Raw genomic sequence first — 26,108 nt, forward strand, 5'->3', positions numbered from 1 at the left:
TATTGTAGGGGAATAAAGCAATAGAAAACTTGTTTAATTTTAATTCATCTGTTGCTCATGCACCCCTCTTTCCAATGCAGCCCTGGGAAACTGCCCACTTGGTTCTTGTCAAGAACCCCCATGCTAGTTGTTTTTAAACAACAATCAAGCTAGCTACCTGTTAAGCTAGCTAGTGACCTGCCTAGCAGTTCACGCTAAGTCCTAAACCCTAAGTTTTACAGCTACATGAGTTCCCCAAGTATTATTTTCACACCCAAATTATGTCCTAAAATGTGAGAAACAGAACAAAGAAAAACAAAACTTTCAGAGGAAATTCATATCTTAAAAAAACACACAAATAAATCCTTGAAAATTTGTTTTGACAGGACATTCAGCCATCTTGAAGGATCTCCTACCTCTGGATTTTAATAACAGTTCATGCAAACTGTACTTTAGATTAAATGGTTAAAGGTCTACAGGTATTCATGTGACAGACTATGTTGGTTTGTGGTTCATTATGAGAAATGTTTAAGCACAGCAAATAACTAAAATCCACAAATATTTGAGACTCCCTCTAAAAACGTTTATAACTGCCTTTTTTAATCATTTGAACAGCAAATATAGCTTAATATGCATTAACGTACATAGTGGAGACAGTTTGAGCACAACGGCAGAACAACCACAGGCGGCGCTCTGCTCTTGGATAAACAGCCAATCAGCACCAAGGGCAATAATGTAATGTTCAGTTATATGTCAGTGAAATATTTTGAGAGTTGAGTTGGTTTAGGAAGGCAGGAAAGATTCTGTTAAGCTGGTAATTTATTAAACTTTCTGCTCTGAATACAGATTCAGTCATTTCCAAACAACTCCAGTCTCAAAAATGTCTCTGAAAAAAACTCTTGAGATCAGACTGGCTGTCACATTGACCCTCTTATTTTGTTAAATCCAGCTCGATCAGAGAACTTCCTGCTATATTTAAGACACTGACTGCTCATAGCGACACCACAGAACCCCACTTCTACACATAGACACTGGTATCTTGACAATATTTGCTTAGCTTTTCTTCAGCAGGTAAAAGACTAGAATTGAATTTTTATAAAGTTAAGGAGGGTTTATTTCAGCTGACCAAACAGGTAGATGAGAAACGGCTTTAAATTGACTTTGGAGACTAAATCAGGACGGTTATTCCGACTTCCTCGCGGCTGCAGGCTGCTAACGTTGTGGGCTACATGCAGTAGACATTATTATAGACTCATGTCTGTCACAAAAACTTTGAATCCTTTTCGATGCTGGTCATTTCAAAACTTTGCAATTGTGGTTATTCTGTTCCCAACTTTTTGTTGGTGATGTTTTTTACCGACTTGAATTTGTACCCGTCAGTAGAACTGCCAGCAAGAAGTCACTTTTCATTACGTCAGGCTTAATAATCTGCCACATTTTTTAGAGTGAACTGATCCAAATGGGTATCAGAACAACAATAAATGAGAATACTGCATAATATTGTTTTTGGGAAAAATAATATACCATGAAATGTATATTATTACATTTCTAAGATCTAAGTATTTTTGTGATTGCTTAATTACTTAGTGACAAAAAATTAACTGATACCCACACAGGTACTAAATGAAAGTTGTGTAGGCAGGAAACTGACCAGAAGTTGAGCTTTTTTATGTTGAAATAATAAGAAAACTGTCTAAATGTTTGGAGGTATTATCTTTTTACACAAACGCATGCATTCTTGCATTGATTTTTACATTTCTATCCATAACATGTCTTCCTTTTCAGGGAGTTGTAGTGGTTGCAGTGATTTATTAATGCAATACAATTGTGTAACATAAAAACTGGCAATTAAATATAATTTTTTTGTGACTTGTAGGACTTCTGGGTGGTTTATCCAGCATATTATTTCCACACTTCTCATTACATCCTCTTGGTGGTGCCTGGTTTTTGACTTGGTGTCCAAAGAAACCAAAAACTATTAGTTTAAAGACAAATAAAGAAAATCTGGACGTCTTGTTGCTTCTCATAAATGGCCTTTAGGTTGAACCTACTGGATGGTTATTTATTGCGCCGCCAGATCTAATGCTGTCACAAAAGCAGATATGTTATTAAACTACAGCACCATCATTTATTTAGAGCTGATTCAATTGTGGTGTTATTAGTTTGGCCCAAGGCTGAGAGCGTTAAGAGTTAATGTCGCCTGTTTGTCTTTGTATGCTTGTAATTTGGTGTAACCGTCGTCGGTTTCCAGGCTTTCACTCTCTCAAGTCAGAAAAGTGATGAGAATTTAAAAACCGCCGTTGGTGTGAAAGGGGCTGCAATACGCTCCTTTTACACGTAATGGCACGCTGTTGAGCTTTATAAAGAAAAATGTGAGGCTCCTCCTCAAATAACATACATGTTTGGTTTTAATTAGAAAATCCAGAGACTGCAACCTGGCAGCGCGTTGCTCTGAAAGCCAGCCAGCCTCCTCCGGTGTTGAAATCAATAATCATTTGCCAATTGTATCAGTTCCAAGAGAGCATCATTAGGAAGACCTCTGAGGAGAATTCAGCAACTGCTTTCAATATTTAACACACAAAGCCTGACATTACTCTTCTTGACTCCTGAATAAAGCATCCAACTTGCTGAATGAGTTTACATGCCAGATTAATGTGCTCGATGCGGCGTAGAAAAACAATCTAATTGTATTGATTGGTCCAATTTCGGCCTCCCTTGGGGCCAAATTCAATCCTTGATGCTGAAGAAACTTCTCCAGCTGAGGACAGAAGAAGAAGAAAAGCAAGATCTTCCTTTTCATCTCTGCTTGAAAGGATCAGAGCGTTTAGAGAGTAAAGGTGACACAAAGAGTAGTAACTGTGCAACGACTGAACCTTAATATTCATGTTGGCGAACATTGCATCATTAAAATTGATAGCTCACTGCAATGCTGCTAAAAATATTTGGCCCTCCTTTCCTTCCCTGTTTTTGGTGACTCTAGTTGTGTTTGCATTACAAATGTGTGGGAAAACTTTGTCAATATTCCACTAACGTAAAAAAAAAGAATAAATAAAATTTTGCAGTTCTGGTGTTTGCATTAAATAAGAGACGCAATTAAAACGTACACAATAAGACATTAAAAAACATGCAGTGTCATCATCCTTCAACCACTTCCTGTCGTCGTCTTCTTTGTGGTTTCCACCAGTAGTAACATCAGGTTGTGACTCGTGTGATGAAAAAAAAGTGTTTCCATTAGTTTTGTCAAATAAATCAATTTCAATACGGTGGAAAAAACTCATCCTAGCACCAAAACGTTTTATAGAAAATGAGTTTTTACGAAATTAGCATGTTTTCGTTAAGCAAATTTATTGTCAAAATGTCTAAATCCGCAATTATATGCTAAATAAAAATGCAGTTCTTCACTCCTGCTACTCCTTTGAAATTCATAGAAGAAAAACAAAATAGGAAACATTTGTAACGTTTTCGTTTTTACAATGAAATGATCCAAACCATTTGAAAAACCTGTTCCCCTCCTCACCTGTGGTGGCGCTGCACCAAGAACCACTGAAGGAAATGACAGAAAACCTCTGAAGACACAAAAGATATTCATGCAATGTTGCTTGTTTGATGTCAAAATTTAAGTGTGACAAAATAAATGGAAAACAGACCGAAGAGTTTCGTATCTCCATTAAGAGTCGCTCGGAGATAAAATGTTACTTCCAATAGATTTATTTATTTCATGAGGGTTTGTGTTGCGTTTAAGTAATTCTTCCATTTTGGAATACCTTTCATGTGATATTAATCTAGGGCATTTAAAGCCTCAAGGATTTCAATTCTATATCTTTTTCTTCAAGCACACATGAAAGATATGAGTCAACAGCAGATTTTGAAAAAAAAAAGGCATATTGTAGCAGATAGACTAAATACTTAGATTTTATGGATCAGTTTAAATTTTATTACCAAGTTTAAAAAGCTTGAGAAATTTAGCACTTCACAACTTTGAATCATTTTTGCTAAATGCTTTTCTTCAGTAGATGGCTGCCCGGTTCAAACCAACTTAGATTAAACTACAATTTAATCTGCCCTCATTCAAATGACAGAGAATTTACACCACAAATAGATTTAATTTAGAGATAATGATAATTACATCACATTTTAGATACAGTGTCAAGTTAAAACAGCAAATGGTACACTTGTGAGGGCATTTGCTACCCAAGGTCATGGGTTCAAGCCCCACACTATCCAACTCAATCTAATCTCTTAATAAAAGTAACACAACAAAAGGCTGGAAAATTAAATATTATACATTTTGATTTTGAAAAACATTAAAATATGAGCGCTTTTCTTAAATTTTCGTCGTTAAGATCAAGTACCTCTTTCTTAAATCCAATCTCAGCAGTGTGTATGGTAGGTTAGCTCAGCTGGTTAGAGCGTGGTGCTAATAACACCAAGGTCATGGGTTCAATCCCCACACTAGCCAATTCAACCCTAGTGTCTTATTAATATCTACACAAACAAAAGGCTGGAAAATCAGATATTTCTATTTTTAAAAAACATTAGAATATGTCTTAATAAAATTAACAGAAACAAAAGGCAGGAAAATCAAATATATATATATTGATGTTGATAAACATTAGAATATGAGCACTTTTCTTAAATTTTTGTCATTAAGATCAAGTACGTATTTCTTAAATATATTAAAACTCAACATTATGTAAGGTAGGGAGGTTAGCTCAGCTGGTTAGAGCGTGGTACTAATAAAGCTGAGGTCATGGGTTCAATGTCCCTACTGGGCAAATGAAATCTAAAGTCTTTTAGACAATCAACACTTCAAGATTAAAAACTGCTGGGAAATAAAATCAAATCTAAAAACTGCTGGGAAAATAAAATAAATAATTGATGAAAAATAAACAATAATGCATATAAACATTAGAATATGAGCATGTTTCCTAAATTTTCATTGTTAAGATCAAGTACGTCTTTCTTAAATCCATGGAAACTGAACAGTGTGTATGGCTGGTTAGCTCAGCTGGTCAGAGCGTGGCGCTAATAACACCAAGGTCATGAGTTCAAGCCCCACACTAGCCAACAGAGCTTTGTGGTTCATCCTATCAGTATGAGATTCAGGGTGAGGAGGCGCCATGTTAGGAAGAGAAGTGGAAGCTGCAGGATCTTCAGAACAAACAGGTCATGATGCTGGGCTACTGATTATCCCTCTGTCTGGACACAGGATCAATAGAACCAGTTTAACAGCTAAAATTAATGGTTATATGCCAGACATGGAAAAATGGGATGCTCTTCATGCCATGATGTTCAGGATTTAGGACTCATGGCATCTCAAGGTGTCAGCATTGCAGCCAGTGGGCTGAAGGAGGAAATACAGCTTTATTTTATAGCAATTCAAGAGCTACCAGCTTCAATCGTTTCACAAAACAATCAGCACAGAAACGCCAAAGCACACAAAGAATATATATATATAGGATTATATAACATTATTTTTATATAATTAATTTGTATTTTTTTTGTCACAATACCCCCAAGAATTTCTAACTACTTTCACCCCTGGGAACAATGATCTGTTGCCTTTTGAGATTTAATCCTCCTTCACAGTCAGGCAGGTTTTGATTTCTTTAATCTACAATTTTGGTATTGAAACTGAAATAAACAAAAAAATAAAATAAAAAAAATGTAGATATGATTTAACTAGAATTAACTGTGGACCTTTTCATTCCAGGTCAGGTTGGTTTGAATCGATCCACACGATTTTTTCACTTAGTAGAATTTAGTTGATGATCAAAAACATTGACGTGTGCCAGAAAACAAAACCAAAATAATGAAATAAAAATAAATACTTTATCTCTTCATCAGCAGGCATCTTTATTGAACCACAAACACTGCAAAACTTGATTCAGTCTTTGTGAATCAAGTAAACTGACCAGGCCTCTTTTTTATTTAAATCACCTTATTAATTCATTATAATAGCATAAATATTTAACTTTCTGTGTGTAATTAAATGGATTCTCAGTGTAAGAAGTTGTTTTTTTTTTCCTGGTAAGTCAGAAAACAATTCTCTCGTTGGGACGATCGAGTCCGTCAATTATTTCTCTCCTCTGGAGCACGGTGATGGAGTCCTTTGGTTCCTTTCAATCAGAGATGAAAAATCTAGTATCCCCTCAGTGCAGTGAAGTGGAGAGCTTGCTTTTTAGGTTCCTGCAATATACATGACGAGGCATGTAGGACATCCATGGCTGGGTTACGTAACTCCAAATGGCGTCTTGGAAACAACCAGATCTCACAGAGAGAGGCCTGTTCAGGTCAGGTATGGAAGCAAATCCTGCCATAAATGAATAATAATCACCATAGTAACTCCTCGCTAACATCTCACAGGTTTTATATTAATGAATCAATTCGCAGGAGAGGAGATTCTCACTAAAACAAGCGCGAAATCTCAGACCCAGCTGCCATGTTGCTTCTCTCCCGTCTCTCCTGCATAATGCAAATGGGCGCGCTGCTGGAACAACGGAGGCTGATCAGGAATGCAGGGGGAGCAAGGTGTAAGGTGTCAGAGTCGGCCACGCAGCCCGCGCGTGTCTGCCGTACTTCCTCCGACACCCGTCCTACGCCATCGGCCGTGTGAGGAGTGATTGACTGGGAGGCTGATTATGCGTCTTCCAGCCAGGTGGTTGGCAGGCAGAGAGGCGCTCAACACCAGATTGCTGCATCAGCCAAAGTGTGAGGCCACGGTTTCTGGGCGAACAGCGAGTCTGGACGAACATCACAGGAATAATAAAGAGACGCGGCGATGTCAATCATCACCCAAAATGTGTCTGTTTGGTTGCTCATCTTTCTTTTTCTCCCTTCCCTTCCTGTTTTGTTGGCAGCAGCCTCTCCATCTTGCAGCTCGTATCATTAGAGGCTTTTGCCTTTTGAGCTCGAGCAAAGCTGAGATGGAAGACAGATGAAGCCGCGCGGGTAAAAAAAAAAAAAAACCCGAGGTTCTTTGGTTCTTGTGGGACCGGAGGGGGAGTCTTTGATGTTGTGGAGTTTGGTGGAGGCAAATAACACACTTTGATATTTTTCACAAGCCATATTTGCTCAGAATAAGTAAATAAATAAATAAAAGCATGCCCAAATAATCCTGGGAAAATATACTCCACTGAAGATGAGGCTTGAGGTTGCAGGTATTTATCTTGCAAAGATCCTAGAAGCTCCAATTTTCTTGGGGAATCGGTGAACGAAGGCCTGTCCTGTTTTATTGCACAAGCGAGAAAAATTAATGTTTATACGAACATAAAAGGTGATGCATTCATAAAAGTTGTGACGAGTGCATCTGTCTCCCGCGGCTGACATCCAATCTGAGACAAGCTGCCCCGGGAGATTGGATCCGTCCACAAAGTGAGTGGATTACTCTGTGATGGAATGAAAAGTAGACATTTGTAAAGGGAAATAGAGAATCCTGGACCAAAATATGGATCAAATAAGCACTTAATCAGGGTTTGATTACGATTACAAATGGCCTACAGTCAAAATGTTATCACATTACTGTCTAAACTGAAAGTTATGTATATTTTTTGTATCAGCATCAAGCAAAAAACAAAACCAGATTTTGAAGTGAAGCATGTAAAAATATCTCTGAAAACTGATAAATTATTCAGAGGTATCCTGTTCACATGATTAACATCAGGGGTTACGTGGGAGAAAAACATTAAATTCAAATATTATGGATGTCTGTGGTGCAGCTGGTAGCACCGTGCTACCGTGTTTCCCCGAAAGTAAGACAGTGTCTTACTTTCTTTTTATCCCCAAAAGCCCCACTATGTCTTACTTTCGGGGTATGTCTTATATTGGAAAAATATGTCGAATTTTTTGTTTTAACCATAAAATTAACATTTATTAACAACCTGAACAGTATTGTATTACCGTATTTTAAGCAGGAGGCGGCAGTGACAAGTGCAGGGGACGGCGCGGTGACGTATGGAGAGGGGGACGGCGCGGTGACGTATGGAGAGGGGGACGGCGCGGTGACGTATGGAGAGGGGGACGGCGCCGTGACGTATGGAGAGGGGGACGGCGCGGTGACGTATGGAGAGGGGGACGGGGCGGTGACGTATGGAGAGGGGGACGGCGCGGTGACGTATGGAGAGGGGGACGGCGCGGTGACGTATGGAGAGGGGGACGGCGCGGTGACGTATGGAGAGGGGGACGGGGCGGTGACGTATGGAGAGGGGGACGGGGCGGTGACGTATGGAGAGGGGGACGGCGCGGTGACGTATGGAGAGGGGGACGGCGCGGTGACGTATGGAGAGGGGGACGGCGCGGTGACGTATGGAGAGGGGGACGGCGCGGTGACGTATGGAGAGGGGGACGGCGCGGTGACGTATGGAGAGGGGGACGGCGCGGTGACGTATGGAGAGGGGGACGGCGCGGTGACGTATGGAGAGGGGGACGGGGCGGTGACGTATGGAGAGGGGGACGGCGCGGTGACGTATGGAGAGGGGGACGGCGCGGTGACGTATGGAGAGGGGGACGGCGCGGTGACGTATTGAGAGGGGGACGGCGCGGTGACGTATGGAGAGGGGGACGGGGCGGTGACGTATGGAGAGGGGGACGGCGCGGTGACGTATGGAGAGGGGGAGGGGCGGTGACGTATGGAGAGGGGGACGGCGCGGTGACGTATGGAGAGGGGGACGGCGCGGTGACGTATGGAGAGGGGGACGGCGCGGTGACGTATTGAGAGGGGGACGGCGCGGTGACGTATGGAGAGGGGGACGGGGCGGTGACGTATGGAGAGGGGGACGGGGCGGTGACGTATGGAGAGGGGGACGGGGCGGTGACGTATGGAGAGGGGGATGGCGCGGTGACGTATGGAGAGGGGGACGGCGCGGTGACGTATGGAGAGGGGGACGGCGCGGTGACGTATGGAGAGGGGGACGGCGCAGTGACGTATGGAGAGGGGGACGGCGCGGTGACGTATGAGAGGGGGACGGCGCGGTGACGTATGGAGAGGGGGACGGCGCGGTGACGTATGGAGAGGGGGACGGGGCGGTGACGTATGGAGAGGGGGACGGGGGGGACGCGGTGACGTATGGAGAGGGGGACGGCGCGGTGACGTATGGAGAGGGGGACGGCGCGGTGACGTATGGAGAGGGGGACGGCGCGGTGACGTATGGAGAGGGGGACGGCGCGGTGACGTATGGAGAGGGGGACGGCGCGGTGACGTATGGAGAGGGGGACGGCGCGGTGACGTATGGAGAGGGGGACGGGGCGGACATGGGCAGGAGGCGGCGCGCAGCTGGATGAGAGGGAGGCGGCGATACCCCCATGTTTCCCCGAAAGTAAGACATATGTCTTACTTTCCCGGGTACGGCTTATATTAGCCGACCCCCCTGAAACCCCCAATACGTCTTACAATTGGGGAAACACGGTAGCAGCTGCAGCCCCTTGCAGCTATCAGTGCAACAAAATGTAGTCCTGCAAGGTTTTTCTCAAAAGGGTTAAATGCTACGGAGCCCCTTAGGGGACATTTTTATTTTGCATTCCCTTGTAATAAGTTTTATGTTTCCCTTCAACAAATTAGCAAATACACCCTGGTCTATTTCGTAGCTAATAGTCACAAATGTCAATTAAAAATTGCAAACATTTAAAGAGCCTCAACGTTTTAACTCTTTAATGCAAAATATTGATTTCTTCACTGCATGTCACAAAAAAAGACAATAAAAACTGTCAGATGACTTTATTACCCCGTGAAAATAAATCACAGGGTAAAAACAGAAACTTTTTACTGAAGGTTTCATCTTATTAGGGATGGAAACTTCATGTTTGACCTGTTTTGCTTTTGCACATAGGTTTGTGGTGCATTTAAATCCTAAAGAAAAAGATATGAAACTTCAGATATCTCACAAAGGAGATATTAACATACATGCAAAAACCTTAAGATGTAGCAGAAACTAGGGTTTCACCGTAAGAAAGACTTGCAGTATTAAATTATGCCCCATGGACCGATGAGTACATTATTACGAGAGAACGTAAAAGAAAAAACCCCTATGTCCCCAAGGCGGCTCCGTAAAATACCACTTAAAACTCCAAGCTAAAACTTCACCATGTGTCGCTCTGACGCATAAAAGACCCCAGAAAAGCACATTGAGGTTTGTCCTTCACTTCTCTCTTTTATCTGACTGCTGTCAGATAACGGACAGCCTCATCGGCTCATGTGCGGCCTGAAGTCCGGAGCTTTCCGCTGCCTCGTCTGGAGGCCGCAGCGGGACGAGGCTCGTTATTCGTTCTCAGTGAGACGCGAGGCACACGCTCTAATTAGGACACATCTCCTGGTGAGACAGACTGAGGGTTGACTACTCTTCCAGTCTAATCAGCTCTCCATCTCACTATAGCTGCTTCAGAGAAGACTCTCAGTTGTCAAACAGACGCAACAGTGAAGAGCTGGAGCCGAACAACGCTTTCCTCAATTTCACAGGTGTGAAACATGAAAGGCTCCGGCAGGAAGCGGCGTGTTCACCGTTTAGCCTTCTCTGTTAAAAACACTTTCACAGGTGGCGCCAACACCACTCTGACCTCTACGACTACAGAGCTAACAGGCCTGGGCTGAGAAGGATTATTGTTCTGAGCTGGAAAAAGCCAAATCGCCTGGCTAGCCCAGTTAGCCTCGCTAGCCTTGTTTCCTGCTAATGTGGCTCCAGGTTAAAATTGAGCGTTAGCTAACGTGGACGACCATTTTATCCCTTCTGCTTGGTGAGGAAGCAGTAAGTAAATGTTTTCTGGAGGATCTTTCTTCATTCTTGCAGCAAGATGCCAGAAATGGATTTCAGGAAGACACTGAACCGACGGTGTTGGCGGTAGTGAAACTGCAAAAACACAAAGTCTTGGTCTAGTTTCTCCTGCATAAATAACTCAGTAGGTTTGAAATAAGACAAAACTAACTTACCAGTAACTTTTCAGCAACATGCAGAAGCTGGATAAATAAATAATGTCTTTGATATCGATTAAAAACTTGTTCTGCTGGCAGATTATTTCACTTTTAACGGGACATCTTCTCCATGTTATACGATATTTGCAGAAGAAACTAGACAGAAAAAACAACAGATTTTGTGTTTTGCAGTGCATAAATAGCTAATATCCATAAATACTTGAGGCCTGCCTCTAAAAACTCTTATATCTGGCTGTTTTACTAGTTCAAAGTCTTTTATTAAATATATTAATATGAACAATGGGAACCATCTTAGCTCATTACCACAGAAGCTAAAATCTACAGTCTCTTATTTCCGGTCTTGGTGGAAATAAAGGGAAAATGATTAACGCTCCTGGATTGGCTGCTCTGCAAAAACCAGGAAGTGGAGTTAAAAAAGCAATGCAGCTAAATATTTCAGCTCCTAGCTGCATTATCTTTTTAATATTTTAGATGTGCTCTGGGAGAAAAATCCTCAAACAAGTGGAAGACCATCTCAAGAAGCTACTTTTTAAGTTTTCAATACGATCCAGTGTGATTCTTTAAATATTTGGATATTTGTGGCAGTTTTTAGTGAATTTCTAATCGATTTTTATGCAAACCACCCTTTTCTCTGGGAAAGCATCAATTATGAGTCATTAAAAAGCAGAAAATCATTAGATTTTTATTTTATTTTGCTTTCAAAGCATTTTAACTTGGAACTATTAGTTATTTCTTTGCAAAATGTTTACATTTCCTCTCAGTCTTCACCTTCTTTGGCATATTTAAAAGTTTCTTAGCATCACATGCCGCTGCTCGTGAAGAGTCCTCTCTGCTGCCCGCTGCTCTAACTCTGGTCTGCAAATAGTTGTAGAGCACGCACCATTACATGCTGGTGACTGTGCCATAGTTGTCAGCACTTCATTTTAATTTGGCTCCTACGCCACTGGTGATTTCGACCACTGGGACACCCTGTCGGCTGCAGAAGCTAAACTATTCTGAAACATTAGGACTGAATGAGGTGCACTGCTGAATCTCTGCCTCTGCAGTGTCAGCTGCTGTCTCATTCAGATAGCAGGGAACTTTGTGCAATCCCAAGAGAACATCACAAGCAGACGCCGAGAGAGAGAGAGAGAAAGAGAGGAGAGAGTCTTAAAATTTGCTGCTGCTTAAATAGAGCAGTATGTAATTTATGTTTTCCTGTAGGCGTGCATTAACACTTGCTGCAGCATTGTTAACAAGTACATGTAAAAATGATGCCAGTGCTGCTGATTTGAGGGAAGATTCCTTTTCGGGAGCAAGCCTCCATCTTTGCCTCATTAAAAATCTAAAAACGCGAATGGTGAGGCGACATCAAGCAGCCGGGATGATGCTGGAGATGAGCTGCACCGTCCCCAGGAACATCATCGTCATCTGAATAAATAAAACGTCCGTCTTCAGCCGCCGTCGAGATTTTGATTTGGTTCATGTAAAACAAACTGATAAGAAGTCGGCTTATACTTTCCTACCTGATTCTATTTAGTTATTTATATTTAAAATGTTCTCAGTGGGGAAAATCTTTGATTACAAATTTAATCCAAACATATTGGCATGTTTGGAAAATTGTTCCATTTAATTAAACTGCTTACAACATGATGCTTATCAAATTATCGTTCAGAATAACGAGCCCCTCGTTAGTTAAGTGCATGTAGGTCATATCCCGATGCTCAGAAAGGCGAAGGAATTCACAAATCCTGAGGGGATTTATATCTGAAAGAGGAAGCTGAGTGTGTGTGTAAGATGGAAAACTAAAAAGAAAAAGAGAGATTTGACCTGCAAGCAATCTCTGGAGAGCCGTCCAGTAGCAGAGCCTAATCAGAGCCCCGGTGCTGCTTGTTCTCGGGGATTGCTTTCCTCCAGCTCTCAGGCCTAATTAGGACCCCCATGTACCGAGCAGAGGGGGCTGCAGCTCATCGCCGACGCCGCTGGGAACAGGCTCACCTGTGCAGGCTCAGAGATGGAGAAACGAGCCGTCGCCGAGAAATGATGACAAGGAGGCGGTCGGACGGCGCAGCCTCCCTCCACCTGGAGGTCCTGCGGGTTTAATGAATGTTGGGACAGAGAGACACTCTGAGGGGAAACGGAGAAGATAACGCACACGTCTGAGTTGAGGGAGGGTCGCGGAGACAGGAGCATCTTTTTCTTCTCTTTTTCCTGCTTTTAACAATGCGCCGGCTGTGTGAGCTAATGCAGGAGAGAGTCTAAACATAGCACAGATGAGAAGTTTCCTCAGCTCGACTTTCTGGATTTCAAATGTCAGACATTGGAAATCTTCAAAGCATTTTGCCAGAAAAAGCATGGAGGAGGGAGATGAAACAGGACTCATACAAATTAAAGCACTTGGCTTCTGAAGTATGAAGAGAACAGAGTGAAAATGGGTGTTAATTAGTGTTATTAGTCAAGAAAGCATATTTTCAGAGCTTGAACATCATAAATGTCTCGGCTTTAGGATTAAAGGGGTTGAGCCCTTTTTATTTATCTTAACTGAGCTTAGTGTGGAGAAACAGAAATAAGCTAACAGCAAGGTGCAGGTATCACTCCCACCTCTTCTTAGCATCAATAAAGAGTTATTTTACTGATGCTATGAATGTTGACGTAGAATCTAACGGTGCGTTCACACCAAACGCGTTTTGAGCGTCAGGTTTACGTTCAAAGTCTGTGGAGGCGCGTTTCAAGCACCTAGCATGGCACGATTTGAACTGTTTGACGCGTCCGACGCTCCACATAAACTTTGAATATAAACCAGACGCGCATGATGCTCAAAACGCATTTGGTGTGAACGCACCTCAACAGTTGTATTTATGACGTCGGCTCCGCCTCCAGGCGGAAGTAGAGCAAACCCCGACAGACTGCTATAATAATAATGTTTTGGGATATTCCTCTTCTTCTGAATATTTACGTTATTTAATAAACTATCTTGGATCAGTTGCGTCCTGATCCACACTCCATACCAGTAGGTGGCGGTAATGCACACCATTAAGTTGCTTGTCAACCGCCATTAAAACAAAAAGAAGACGACTGTTATAACAGCAGGGGTAGTAAATGCGTTACCCGAGACATTTTTGCTTCATCATGCTAATGCAGAGACAGTGGGGCAAGAAACTCTCTAACGAGTCGTACATCAGGTCTGTCAGGTTATTAGCGGGGAAATAACAGATAAATCAATGATCAAGCCCGACAGAAAAAATTATGAGGGACATAAAGTCTGGTTGGATGTGAGAGTGAAACATTTTCCATGACAAAACAGGTGAGTAATTATTTAAATAATACCTGCTTGTGAAAATCTGCCTTCAGAAAAATGCTTAAAAATAAACCGTAGCATAAAACTGCGCAAATGTAAATACAATAAAAATGTTCATGCTGCCATAGAGCTACCGTTGGAATCTAGACGCAAATCCAGCATAGACCTTCACTTATTAGTCCGGAAATGACCAGATGTTTAGCATTGTCATCTTAATCAGACTGAGTTGTGTTTGTTTGACGCTTAGCTGGTAGCCTGGAGCCGTTAGCATTGAGTCGTTAGCTATTAGCCTTGAGCCGTTAGCTACTGGCCGGTAGAATTGAGTCGTTAGCTATTAGCCTTGAGCCGTTAGCTCTTAGCCAGTAGCATTAAGTCGTTAGCTATTAGCCTTGAGCCGTTAGCCATTAGCCGGTAGCATTGAGTCATTAGCTATTAGCCTTGTGCCGTTAGCTCTTAGCCGGTAGCATTGAGTCGTTAGCTATTAGCCTTGAGTCGTTAGCTCTTAGCCTTGAGCCGTTACCTATTAGCCGGTAGCATTGAGTCGTTAGCTATTAGCCTTGAGCCGTTAGCTATTAGCCGGTAGCCTTGAGTCGTTAGCTATTAGCCTTGAGCCGTTAGCTCTTAGCCGGTAGCATTGAGTCGTTAGCTATTAGCCTTGAGTCGTTAGCTATTAGCCTTGAGCCGTTACCTATTAGCCGGTAGCATTGAGTCGTTAGCTATTAGCCTTGAGCCGTTAGCTATTAGCCGGTAGCATTGAGTCGTTAGCTCTTAGCCTTGAGCCGTTAGCTCTTAGCCGGTAGCATTGAGTCGTTAGCTATTAGCCTTGAGCCGTTACCTATTAGCCGGTAGCATTGAGTCATTAGCTATTAGCCTTGAGTCGTTAGCTATTAGCCTTGAGTCGTTAGCTATTAGCCTTGAGCCGTTAAAACGTGGGCTGTTAGCCAGATTACTTCCAGATAATTTACTACATCGTTTAGGTTAGAAACAGCATTTATGAAAAAGGGGATACCTAAATATAGTTTTCTTTATTCACTTGTGTTCATTCATTTATTTATCCAATTGACCGCTTTGGGCTTGATTTGACTATTAAGAAGCGTCATTATGACAAAAATGGGACGTTTACTACCAGTTACCTTCATGCAGATGGACATGTGGTGGATCCCGTCAGGCCATGATCCATTTCTTGCGTTAATCCAGGCTCCTTTTTGGTTTTGGAAATATAATAAATTATATTCCGCCCTCTACACGCTCCGAGTAAAGGCACAATCCCTATAATTTCTTATTATTTTCCTCAAAATCTGCCGTGATAAACACTGGCAATATTGTCACGGGTCAGTTCCTCCAGATAAGGGAGGAATACTTCCAGACAAATTGAGACCGCCGATTGGTCAGCTGCTGACAAACGCCCTGGAATGATTGGGGGAGGATTGTACTACGTCAGCATGAGGGCGGAACCAGCGTCATATCACTACTACGCCACTGTGGGACTAAAGCAAAACTTCAATAAGATGGTGCCATGAATACAATAAGGAAATAAAATATACAACAGATAAACATACCTCGCTGCTGATCCTTCTCTAGAGGTTGAAATGATGTCATTGTAACTAATTTTCAGCATTCATTAAACTGCTTTAACTTAAACTGGCCTTTTCTGCTATCACTTGTTATTCTCCTCGTGCTTCACCCGGGGGTGCATCGTTCTTATGTGCCCCGGCTGAACAAAAATCCTGAACATTAGTTCCTACTTAGAACTTTCCCGAATAAATGTCATAATAGCACAGAAAATATACATAATGGAAGATAAAACGCATTAACTAAAATTATGGCAGTAAAAGCCAGTTTCATCCATCCTAAAAAAATAACTACATATTTTTGAGCCTTGTTTACAAAAATGCTTGTGGTTATTGACACCAGATTGTTTGCAACTGTATAGTAAAAGGATTAGTTTCACCTAATACAACCTCGACGTTTTAACTGCTGTGAAGTTTTTTAACAAAAATTCATTGATCTCTCTTGGACTAGCCGTAAGCTTCTGCCTCCAGGATTTAAGTAAGTAGTTACGCAAGGCAGGTAAAAGGTTAAAATATTTATATTCTTTCAGTCTTATTAATTCCTGAATGTCCTGTAAATTATTTTATTTTAGCATCTTTTGTGGTCTTTTACAGAGAGAAGTTTGGGAAAACAATAAGAAAGTGATGTTTGTAAAATTACACATTTAAAAATTCACAGCAATAATTTGAATTATTTAGAGAGAAAATAACCTTGCTCAATTTTTCAAATTCATTTGCACTATTCATTCATTTATAGATGTCAGTTTTACATAACGCTGAGCTAGCAAAGCATTTAGCTTAGCTCAGAGCCAAATATTTAGCTATGAACTAAATAGTTAGCTTGCTTACTAAATATTTAGTTTGAAACTACTATATTTATATAAATGAATTAATAATATGGTAAAATTTTGAGTTTGAAAAACAAACCCTTCCATTTATTTTTCTTGTCAGGCTAAATAACCCACATTATTGCTAATTTTTGACTGTGTAATTTTACAAACGCCCCTCCACGTTCCCTTTGCAAAGCTGCACCTCTTTCAATGCAACACCAGCTCCAAATAAGTCACAGAGCTTTAAAAATGTGTATTGAATAATCTGCATAGTAATATTTAGTGTCATATGTGACATGAGTGCATTCCCACACACAGCCAACCTCTTCAATTCATAAGATAAGCCTCTTGCTCATGCATCAGCAAGTGATATTCTTCTGCAGCAAGCAGACAAACATGGACGTTAGTATTCACAGAGCGTAACCAAATACAAACTTTTCGCTGCCATAATGTGACACTCGGTCCCAGAATCTATCTGATAACCTCCAACCACTCAGTGTTTCTTGCTTTGTCTTTGAGAAGTGATTGAAATTCCTCCCACCTACACCCAGTCATACACCCATCATCAGCCTCCAAGCTCACAACAAACCTTACAGAACGCGATAAACCTCAAACGAATTGTGATCCGAGCAGATATATGGAGAGCCAGGAATAGTAAAGATCCAGACGCTCCCAGTGCTGATCTAACAAGATCGAGCCTTTAAATATAACAGCATCAAAACAGTCGTAATGAGCGCTTCCTTCTGTTTTATTTAATGAAACTTAAAGTGACATGATATCATCGTAACAGAAATATTAGAAAAGAAAACAGGTTTGATTTCATGTGCTAGCTGAATTTGCGTCATGCTGGGAAGGAACACTGTGGGTAATCATCGCTGTACAGATTCTTTTCCGGTGGTTTGTCCTGGTGGCCTTGCGGTTTGGACGTCCCACCATCGTACAGCAGCTTAATGCTTCCCTCCCTAAAGACTTCACTGACATTTTCCAAGGTCTTGCTTTCAAGGCATGCCTTGATTATTTCCTTTTAAAGCCTGGGAAGCTGACTTAAAGAGGAACTAATCCTATTCCCCGGAATCTCCTCGGTTTGTGAGAAAGTCAGCAATCTGGTCAGCAGGAATCTGCAGCGGCACCAACTGAAATAAGTGATCCCAGAGCTGAAAGGTTCTTCTGTCTGACGACAAACAGGATGCTGATGCTGGTAACGGACCGCTGGAACTACAAGGTCCGTGTTTATAAGAGTCCCGTCAAAAAAAAAAGAACTGCAATGGCTTGAAAAATGTCTGGAGGCAAATGACTCAAGACGTCCACTTCAGCTGTGTGTCAAGCAAACCCGATGTGGGATTCAGCTGATCTGAAAAGTCTACACGTCTTATTGACTATTAGCCTGTACTGATTTGTATTTATTGATAAAATTTGTGTAGTTAACATCATTTTGACTATGTTTCGTGTATCCTGCTTGTTTTTAGAAGGCAAATTACTCCATTATTAGGAAAACCGGAAGAAAATTTGACTTTTGGCAAATTCTGGAGCACTTTTAAAAATGTTACTGATTGTGCATAAAATACTACTACATGAATTAAATTAACCTTTACAGAGGTATTAAAAAAACAAATTAATGTGGTGCTATAACTCTGCAAAGCTTTAAATTAATACTTATAGCATATTTGCAAAAACTCCCCAAGGTTTCACATTGAGGGCCTCACTGCCTGTGTAACTGATTTTTTATAACTTTTAACATTTTGTAGTAGGAGAACATGGTGGGCGGCTCCTACCACAGGTTTCCTGGGTGATTTAAAGAAATAACCCAAAACATTTCTAGTTTTAAATTGTTTTACGTCTTCCCCAAAAAGGTTTTAGTTTTTAACTGAGTTGTAGAGTATATTTCATATTAAACACTGTAAAAACATGTAGTTGTATCTACTATCTTCTACTCTTTAGTTTTAGATTTTGAACCTAAAGCTTCGACTTTGTGAAAGATAAACTTACAGCAGTAAGTTGTGTTAACATTTTATTAAGAGTTGAATAAACTGGAGTTTTTAGGTTAACACTTTAAAAAACTTAAAGAAGAAAAAGTCAGGAGTGGGAACTATTTCCCAGAATGCTTAGCGGCGTGTTTCTGTCTCCTGAGATGGAAGTGCGTTACGTTGATCTGACTCTTTTCCTGATCACACTAAATGTTTCTGAGCTGAATTCATTCAGATGTTTCATAAAATTCATCATCAGATCAGAAATTTGGTTAATGCAGTTTGAATTAAATTATTCTAAAGTAAAATAAGTCGTTACTTAAACTTGATATTACGAGTAAAATAACAGAGAAATGTGTCTCTTTAACTGGGTGAGGTCAGTTTTTTTTTCTTGCATATGGTGAAATAATTATTTGGTTTAAATTGCAGCATTAAGTTAAAACTCACAATTCAAAATTAATGAACTTAAAAACAATGTTTAGACGACTTGTCTCTTGTTAAATCAACTTCATGAACTTTAATTTATGAGTTAAAACCAAAACTATTTTCTTGTTGACTTAATTTGCATTTTCCAGGCAGCAGGTGGGCTTTCATTTTCACGTTAAACCGTCTAATGTTTTACAGTGAAGGCGGAAAAAAGCTCTGAAGTTACTTTTCTTGGACTCATTGTTTATAAGAACCTGGCGTTGTGCCAGCTGTGCAGACGTTTTGTATCAGCTGCATCCCGTCACTCGCAGCATTAAGTCTCAAACATCTACTCCCATTTAAAGTCGTGTCCCACCATTTCGTAGAACTTGACGTTATAAGGCCGGTAGAAATCTCTCAGCTGCTCGATGGCGTCTCCGTCTATCTGGACGTGAGTTCTGCCCTTGGACTTGCCCAGGCAGCGGGGCGAGCCGCTGCTCTCCGGCTTTTTAAGGCAAGGGAAGCCCTTGGTGCGATTGAAATAGAAGTGCTTGTCAGTGACGATGCGCTTCAGCCCGAGGAAGTCCTGCACCCGGGCCAGCTCGCCGGCCGGGTCCGTGATGAGACGCTCCCCGCTCACAAAGTGGATCTGAGCCAGGGGGAAGTAGCGCAGCCAGTTCTCCAGGTGCAGCGCGTACAGGCCGATCCGGATGGCGTTCCACGACACATCCACGATCCCCAGGCTCTGGTTCCTGAAGGCCAGGTCCTGGAAGCTGGGCAGGTCCGGCGTTTTGGACAAAGTCTGGGTGTAGTCCGAAATCGCTCGAGTGACCGGGTCTCGCACCACAACTATGAGCTTCGTTTCCTGGGACATGGCAGAGATCCGGCGCGGAGCCTCTTTGGTCACAAAGTAGCTTGGTGTCTTCTCCATCGTTATTTGGCTTTCAAGGGTCCGCGGCATTAAACCTCTGAGCAAAAACAGAAAGTAAAGAACATGGCAGGATTTCTAGAGAAAAGCTTCCAATAAACAGAACGACGATCATTTACCTGTTCAAAGCTGCTGAAGTTACCACCAAAAGTGAAATATTAAAACAAGTCGGAACTGCATAAATTACATATGTAGGGCAGGATTACAGCAGGTGAACAAAGCCACTCAAACTTGGCTCCATTTTAAACCCAGTTTCTTAATGTAGATGAACAAAGTCATGGTGGTTTGTTGTCGCTTGAGACTCGTGTCGTAGACAGCTTCCCTGCACATCAGCCCAGAACTGTTCGGGAGTAATAAATCACCATGAAAGCAATCAGAACATGTACTTATATATATATATATATTTGTGAGAGAGGTTAGTTCTGGGTCTGTAAAGTAGGCCATGGTGGTTCAGGTAAATGTTTTCAGACGGTTTGTTCTGGCAGAGGAGACTGAGCTGCTTAACGAAACATCGTTTACATTAGATTATGTTCTTATTTTATCAGAAAAAAATCAAACAAAAAAACCTGGAATGTTTTATTATTATTATTATTATTATTATTATTATTATTATTATTATTATTATTATTATTATTATTATTATTATTATTATTATGTCTGAATTGATTCTCATCAATCAAATCACAAGTTTATTTTACAACAGTAAATTCCCGATTCAAGACGATCTGCAGCATTTTTTAAAGATTTTTCTTGCAAATGCAGCACCACTCAAAAGTAAAAGTCTATTCTGCTTGTGTTTTTGTTTAATTTAAAATTTAAATGGATTTCAAACCTGTGTGAAAATATTATTGCCTCACAAATTGCCTGATCAATCATGTTTTTTTGGGTTTGGTTTCAAAAGGTTGGACAAGTAAATAATTATCCAACTGAAACCTGATCAGGAAATAATAATGCAAAGCAGATTCAGATTATAACCAGTGAGACATTCAGACTAATAAAGGAACAAAGAGAAAATCTTTGTTTTTGAATCAGAAACTTCACAAACACTTTTAAATAATCCGCCTTTTTACTACTGCATCACACTGGATCTGATGCAGTAATGAATGAGAATACATGTTTACTTCAATAACCTCTAATAGAACTTAAGTTGATTCGGTTGTCTATTTCAACATTTGGTTCCTCGTTAATCCAGTCACAACGATGTTCTGGTGCTGCAGCGTGAAAAATAAACTTTGGTCTCCTAGCAACCAGCCTATCTGCACATTTGGAGATGGTTGCTCCTGCAGATGTTGACTGAGGAAATGTTTGGCACAGAGTTTCTGTCTGGACGAATCCAACATCAGGCTACACTGTAAAAACACAAAATCTTACCAAGTCATCTGGTCCAGTTTCTAGTGCAAACTTGACATGAGACGGAACAAATTTAGAAATTTAGAAGCAACTTTTTGGAGATAGAAGCTTGTTTTAAGGAAATAATTCCTTAATATTGATGAAGAAGCACTTGTTGCATTGGATTATTTAATTTATAAGTGAAATAATCTGCCAATGGAACAAGAACCGTTTTAGAAAAAGACAGGGGTGGGAACTATTTCCCAGAATGCTTAGCGGCATGTTTTGTATCTTTAACTAGGTAAGAACAGTTTTTTTTCCTTGCATATTGTGAAATAATTATTTGGTTTGAATTGCAGCATTAAGTTAAAACTCACAATTCAAGATTAATGAACTTAAATAAACAATGTTTAGACAACTTGTCTCTTGTTAAATCAACTTCATGAACTTTAATTTCTGAGTTAAAACCAAAACTATTTTCTTGTCGACTTAATTTGCATTTTCCAGGCAGCAGGTGGGCTTTCATTTTCACGTTAAACCACCTTCTACTGTTTTACAGTGCACCATCAACGCTCTGCCTGGTTCTTAACGTTGCTGTGTAATTCAGCTCCGGAGTGAAGGACGCCTCCTGATCTGGTGCTGATGTCATAAGACATGTTTTCGATGTTTCCCCAACACATCTGAATCCATGAATGAGTCATTAGCACGCGCCTGCAGAACACGATGATGTGTTGATTCAGCCATTTGAATAATCTGGGTCACATTTACACATGCAGGACGTCGTATCAAGAACGCAAATTAAACTTTATGGAAAACAACAAAACCAGCTCAGGGCACACAGAAAGACTCTGAAAATAAACGTCTGTTTGCTGTTATTTGTTCTCCGCAGGAGGACCTGGCCAAGCTGGTTCTGCTCTGCGGCTTTCAGCGCGGCGCAGACTTGGCCAGGAAAGCCACCATCTGATGCCTGGCAAGTTCACTGCAGCAATCTTTATTCTTTTGTTTAGATATTGCTTGAAACAAGCCATGCACACTGAGCTACGGATTTAGAACGGAAAGATTCCCGACGACGAATTGGGCTTTGTTAATGAAACGGCTGTTTTATTTTCATCCGCCGCCTGACCTTTCACCAGTTCTGACAGCTGGCAGTCAAACGGCAGGAACGGCCTGTGGGATCACATCTCTGGAAGACGACTGTGAGATAAAAGGGCTTCAGCTGCCAAACATCCTGAAGAGCGCCAATTAGCGGAGATACTTTCACTCTGTAATTATTGTTTGCCCCGCAGACTACAAGACGGCAAGTCGTTAAAGTAGCATGTCTTTAAGAGTAAATGAGAGTGACTGGTTGTCATACATGCTTTTCTTATCAACAAACAAACATATTCTTGTTGTTAATCTCTAATTGGGCTAATTTAATAATTGAAGATGTGCTAAATGTGTGGGGTGTTAATCAGATGAATAATGTAGTTCAACCCAGAGGTTTTCTTTTGTTTTGTTTCATTGAGCAGCAGCGGTGTCAAACTCATTTTCGTTTTAGGCCAAATCAAGGTCATGAAGCTCTTAAAGGGCCGGTTGTGCCAGAATGTAGGGATAAAACCTGATCACAAACCATTAAAATACCAATGAATCCTTAAAATTAAATGATAATACTGATCATCTTTTCAGTCCCTCCAGGATTTTTTTGATTCATTTTGTGATTTTTTTTGCGATAAAAGTCAAAGTGTTTGTGATGCCAATTTGGAAATATTTGCGATATTTATGGGGTTTTTTTTTAGTAAACGCAACTTTTTAATTCCTCTCTGTGTATATCATGGACTACAACCTGACATTAACTAAAGCTGAGGCTGCTGTTCAGTACAAGTACAAAAGTTTTTGAAAATTTTTGAGAAAAATCTGCTATATACTCCCAAATATATATTAGCACAAATGTGTGGGGATTTGTTGATTTTGTGTGAATTTCCATGATAATTCTCAGGGAACTGGAGGGACTGATTGACGTAATTTGGCAGTAAACAGATAAAAACTGCACTGATTTGAGTGATAACATGATATCTAGAATTTAGACGGCCACATAAAGAGCTACGGTGGGCCGGATTTGGCCCACGGACCTCGAGTTTGACACATTAGTTTTACACAGGCATTCAAGATGGCCGCCTTGCATATTTAAAGTGACGGTTTACATCCATAAGCTACTTGCATTTCTCTTGGGTTTTTGTACATAAACAACAAACAGTCCAGCCTGGATGTTTTTGTCTGTTGCTGCAGTTTGAAAGCAGATTTAAGGTGAAGTTTCAGGGTAATCACAGATACTGTAACTCCAAAATACTCAAGAAAAACGTTCCTATTTGTTGGTTTTTTTGAAGACCATAAATATTATATTTATATTTATAAATATTTGAAAGAAAATGCAGTTTGTGAAGTTGAATAAATCTGCCCAATGCTACTAGAGATGCTGACTAACCTGTATATGTGTAACTAAGTACAAATGTATTCTATTCAATTCAGTTTACACTCAAGACAATTTACAAAAAAAAATAAAAATCAATTTTATGTATTAACATAACAGGAAGTGCTTTTATTTTGAAAAGCCATACATATCTTTGTTTTGATGCTAGAGAATAAAATGAAGTTTATTATGCTTTGTGCTTTTCATTGGTTTCAGAAGATGAACTTGACTATAATTATATCATAATTACATAAAGTAAATGTTTCCTGCGGCTCCAAATCTTACACAGAGAAACAGAAATCAATAGTCATGAAATATAAATCGACTTATTTTCTCTTGATCAGCAGGTTAAAAACTGAAAATATGACGATTTCCCCCAAATCATTAAATGCATGAAAGCAGAAATTAAAGAATTTCAGATCCATAAATTCATCTAACAGCAAAATGAACTTTCAGAACGACGTCTACTATAAACCTGGAGAGCGTTGCTCAGTTTATAATTTATAGTTGGAATCAGAAACTCAGAACAAAAAATGTTTTTTCTTTAGCCTCTTTAAAGGACGAGTTTAACATAAAGTCTTTTTATATCTTTAGCACTGCAAAAACACAAAATCCCACCAAGAATTTTTGGTTTAGTTTATAGAGCAAATATGTTCGTAGTGAGATACAGAGGCTTGTTTTAAGTAAATAATTCCTAAATTATTTACTTAAAAGAAGTACTTCTTCCACTGGCAGATTATTTCTAAAAGACATTTTTACTAGAAGTTAATTTATCTGCCAATGGAAGTAGAACTTTTTCATCAATATTAAGGAAATATTTACTTAAAACAAGCTTCTATACCTTGCTGAAATGTTTCGTTTTGTCTTATTTCAAGATATTTGCAGCAGAAATAGACCAAAATTAACTGGGTAGATTTTGTGTTTTTGCAGTGAAGTTTCAGACTCCAGGTATTCAGTTTCACGTTTTTTCCTTTGAAAACTTATTAAAGAATAATACACGCCTAAAGACGTCCGTTTGTCGCTTATGGTTGGTTCTTACCTGTACCACTCCAGACCTCGATCATAATTTCGATCGAAGAAATGCGTTTCGGTTCCAGCCGCTCGGACGTCCGGATGAATCCTGATGAACTCCAGCACCGCCCTCGTTCCTCCCTTCTTCACGCCGACTATGATGGCGTTTGGTAACTTTTTATTGCCGAACTTCAGGTGGCTCATCGGAGGACTGGGGGTGTTCTCCCTGCCGGTGCGGGCCGCGGCGGGGCGCCTCGGGTCGGCTTGCGGGTGAGGCGCCTCATCAGCAGCGCTGCTCCTCCTGGCGTCCGGCGGAAACAGACAGGACATGGATTTCTGCAGGCGCCGCTTGGCTCCATCAGCTTGCAGACAGCTGGGCGTCGGATCACCTGACTTTTGCATGACAGCACCGCCGGGGAAAAGCGCGCAGTAGCACAGAAACGACAGAAAAAGAGATAAGAGACAAAGTGATGTTCCTCTGATCCGGTGTGAAAACGGGAAAAGTCGACTGAAGATGAGCACGTATGCCATCTCTCCATTTAGACAAACAGTTCATGGTTTTCTAACTGACCAGGCGCCCCATCCTGACCAACTACTTCACCTGCTTCAGCGGCGGAGCTGCCAACTGACTCCGAATCAACACAGACCTTCAGAAACACTGACGGGTCAGTACTTCCATCACTCCACGGGGCGGGAGGCTGTATTTCCCAACAACCCAGGAATCCGGATCCCCATCTCCTCAGCTCAGCACCAGGGGAGGCGTCAGGTCGCTTCGAGCTGACCTGGGAAGCGACATCCTGTTTTAAAGCTCCTGAGGACTCCGTGATCATTACGCACGGCTGGGGCGCCGGAGCGGAGCGCAGCGCAGCGCGCTCTGTGGAAACATGCGCGGACTGGGAGCTCCAAACCAGCTGAGTGGCGCAAAAATATTCCGACACGGTGACGTCAGAGCACTTTGCTTTAAAAAAAACCCCCCAAAACAAACGACCCCTTCCGGTTATCTGCGTTCACCAGGTTACTCAGTTGGTGGAAACTTTGTGGCATCAAGCGCGGCGCTGTTTGTCCCTTTGAATAAATCTATGAACGTTTTGAAAATGGAAGCGATAGTTTTTACAGAACTCTACACAGCATCAATTCATTTATTAATAGATACATATAGATATTAATTACAGAATAGATACACAATGATTTCATTTCTAACAGCTGCTAGCAGTAGTGAGTGTTCATCCAAGAAGTGAGACTTACAGGAGCAGGGAGGCTCTGTACTGGTTTGTCTCCTTTTAAATGAAGAGGCCCATGATACTTTGACTAGGCAGCAGATGTCCCACAGCTGATTGACTGAACCTGCCATGGACAGAGGAACAGGATCATCTCAGATATGGTGGGTTGTTAGGTCGGCTACTGTTGAGAAAGATGAACAAAACAAATGGAGAAATTATGAATCACATCAGAATATGGAAATTATTTG

At 41.0% G+C, this 26,108-nt stretch overlaps 1 protein-coding gene and 2 non-coding genes across 6 annotated transcripts in view; 2 read left to right on the forward strand and 1 right to left on the reverse strand.

Annotated features, from left to right (window-relative positions):
• Positions 1-4,364: 4,364 nt before the first annotated feature.
• Positions 4,365-4,438, forward strand: trnai-aau (transfer RNA isoleucine (anticodon AAU)). Its single transcript has one exon. It is a non-coding gene; the product is annotated as a tRNA-Ile (tRNA).
• A 534-nt stretch (positions 4,439-4,972) lies between these two features.
• Positions 4,973-5,046, forward strand: trnai-aau (transfer RNA isoleucine (anticodon AAU)). Its single transcript has one exon. It is a non-coding gene; the product is annotated as a tRNA-Ile (tRNA).
• Positions 5,047-17,284: 12,238 nt separating this feature from the next.
• LOC103481129 (heparan sulfate glucosamine 3-O-sulfotransferase 2-like) overlaps positions 17,285-26,108 on the reverse strand; it is a 42,440-nt gene continuing 33,616 nt past the window's right edge. Inside the window, exons 2-5 of one of the 4 annotated variants that reach the window (XM_081600724.1) lie at positions 25,886-26,041; positions 25,242-25,422; positions 24,669-25,033; positions 17,285-19,894 (exon numbers count right to left, since the gene is read on the reverse strand). In XM_081600724.1, coding sequence (XP_081456850.1) covers positions 19,276-19,894; positions 24,669-24,970 — 921 coding nt within the window. In that variant the 5' untranslated portion in view covers positions 24,971-25,033; positions 25,242-25,422; positions 25,886-26,041 and the 3' untranslated portion in view covers positions 17,285-19,275. Of the gene's footprint in view, positions 19,895-24,668; positions 25,524-25,885; positions 26,042-26,108 lie in introns of those variants that run through there. The other 3 variants (XM_008436424.3, XM_081600725.1, XM_081600723.1) reach the window with 3 other exon arrangements.

Source organism: Poecilia reticulata, chromosome 19 (assembly GCF_904066995.2).
Source record: "Poecilia reticulata chromosome 19, P_reticulata-male-v2, whole genome shotgun sequence".
NCBI classification, from domain to species: Eukaryota; Metazoa; Chordata; class Actinopteri; order Cyprinodontiformes; family Poeciliidae; genus Poecilia; species Poecilia reticulata.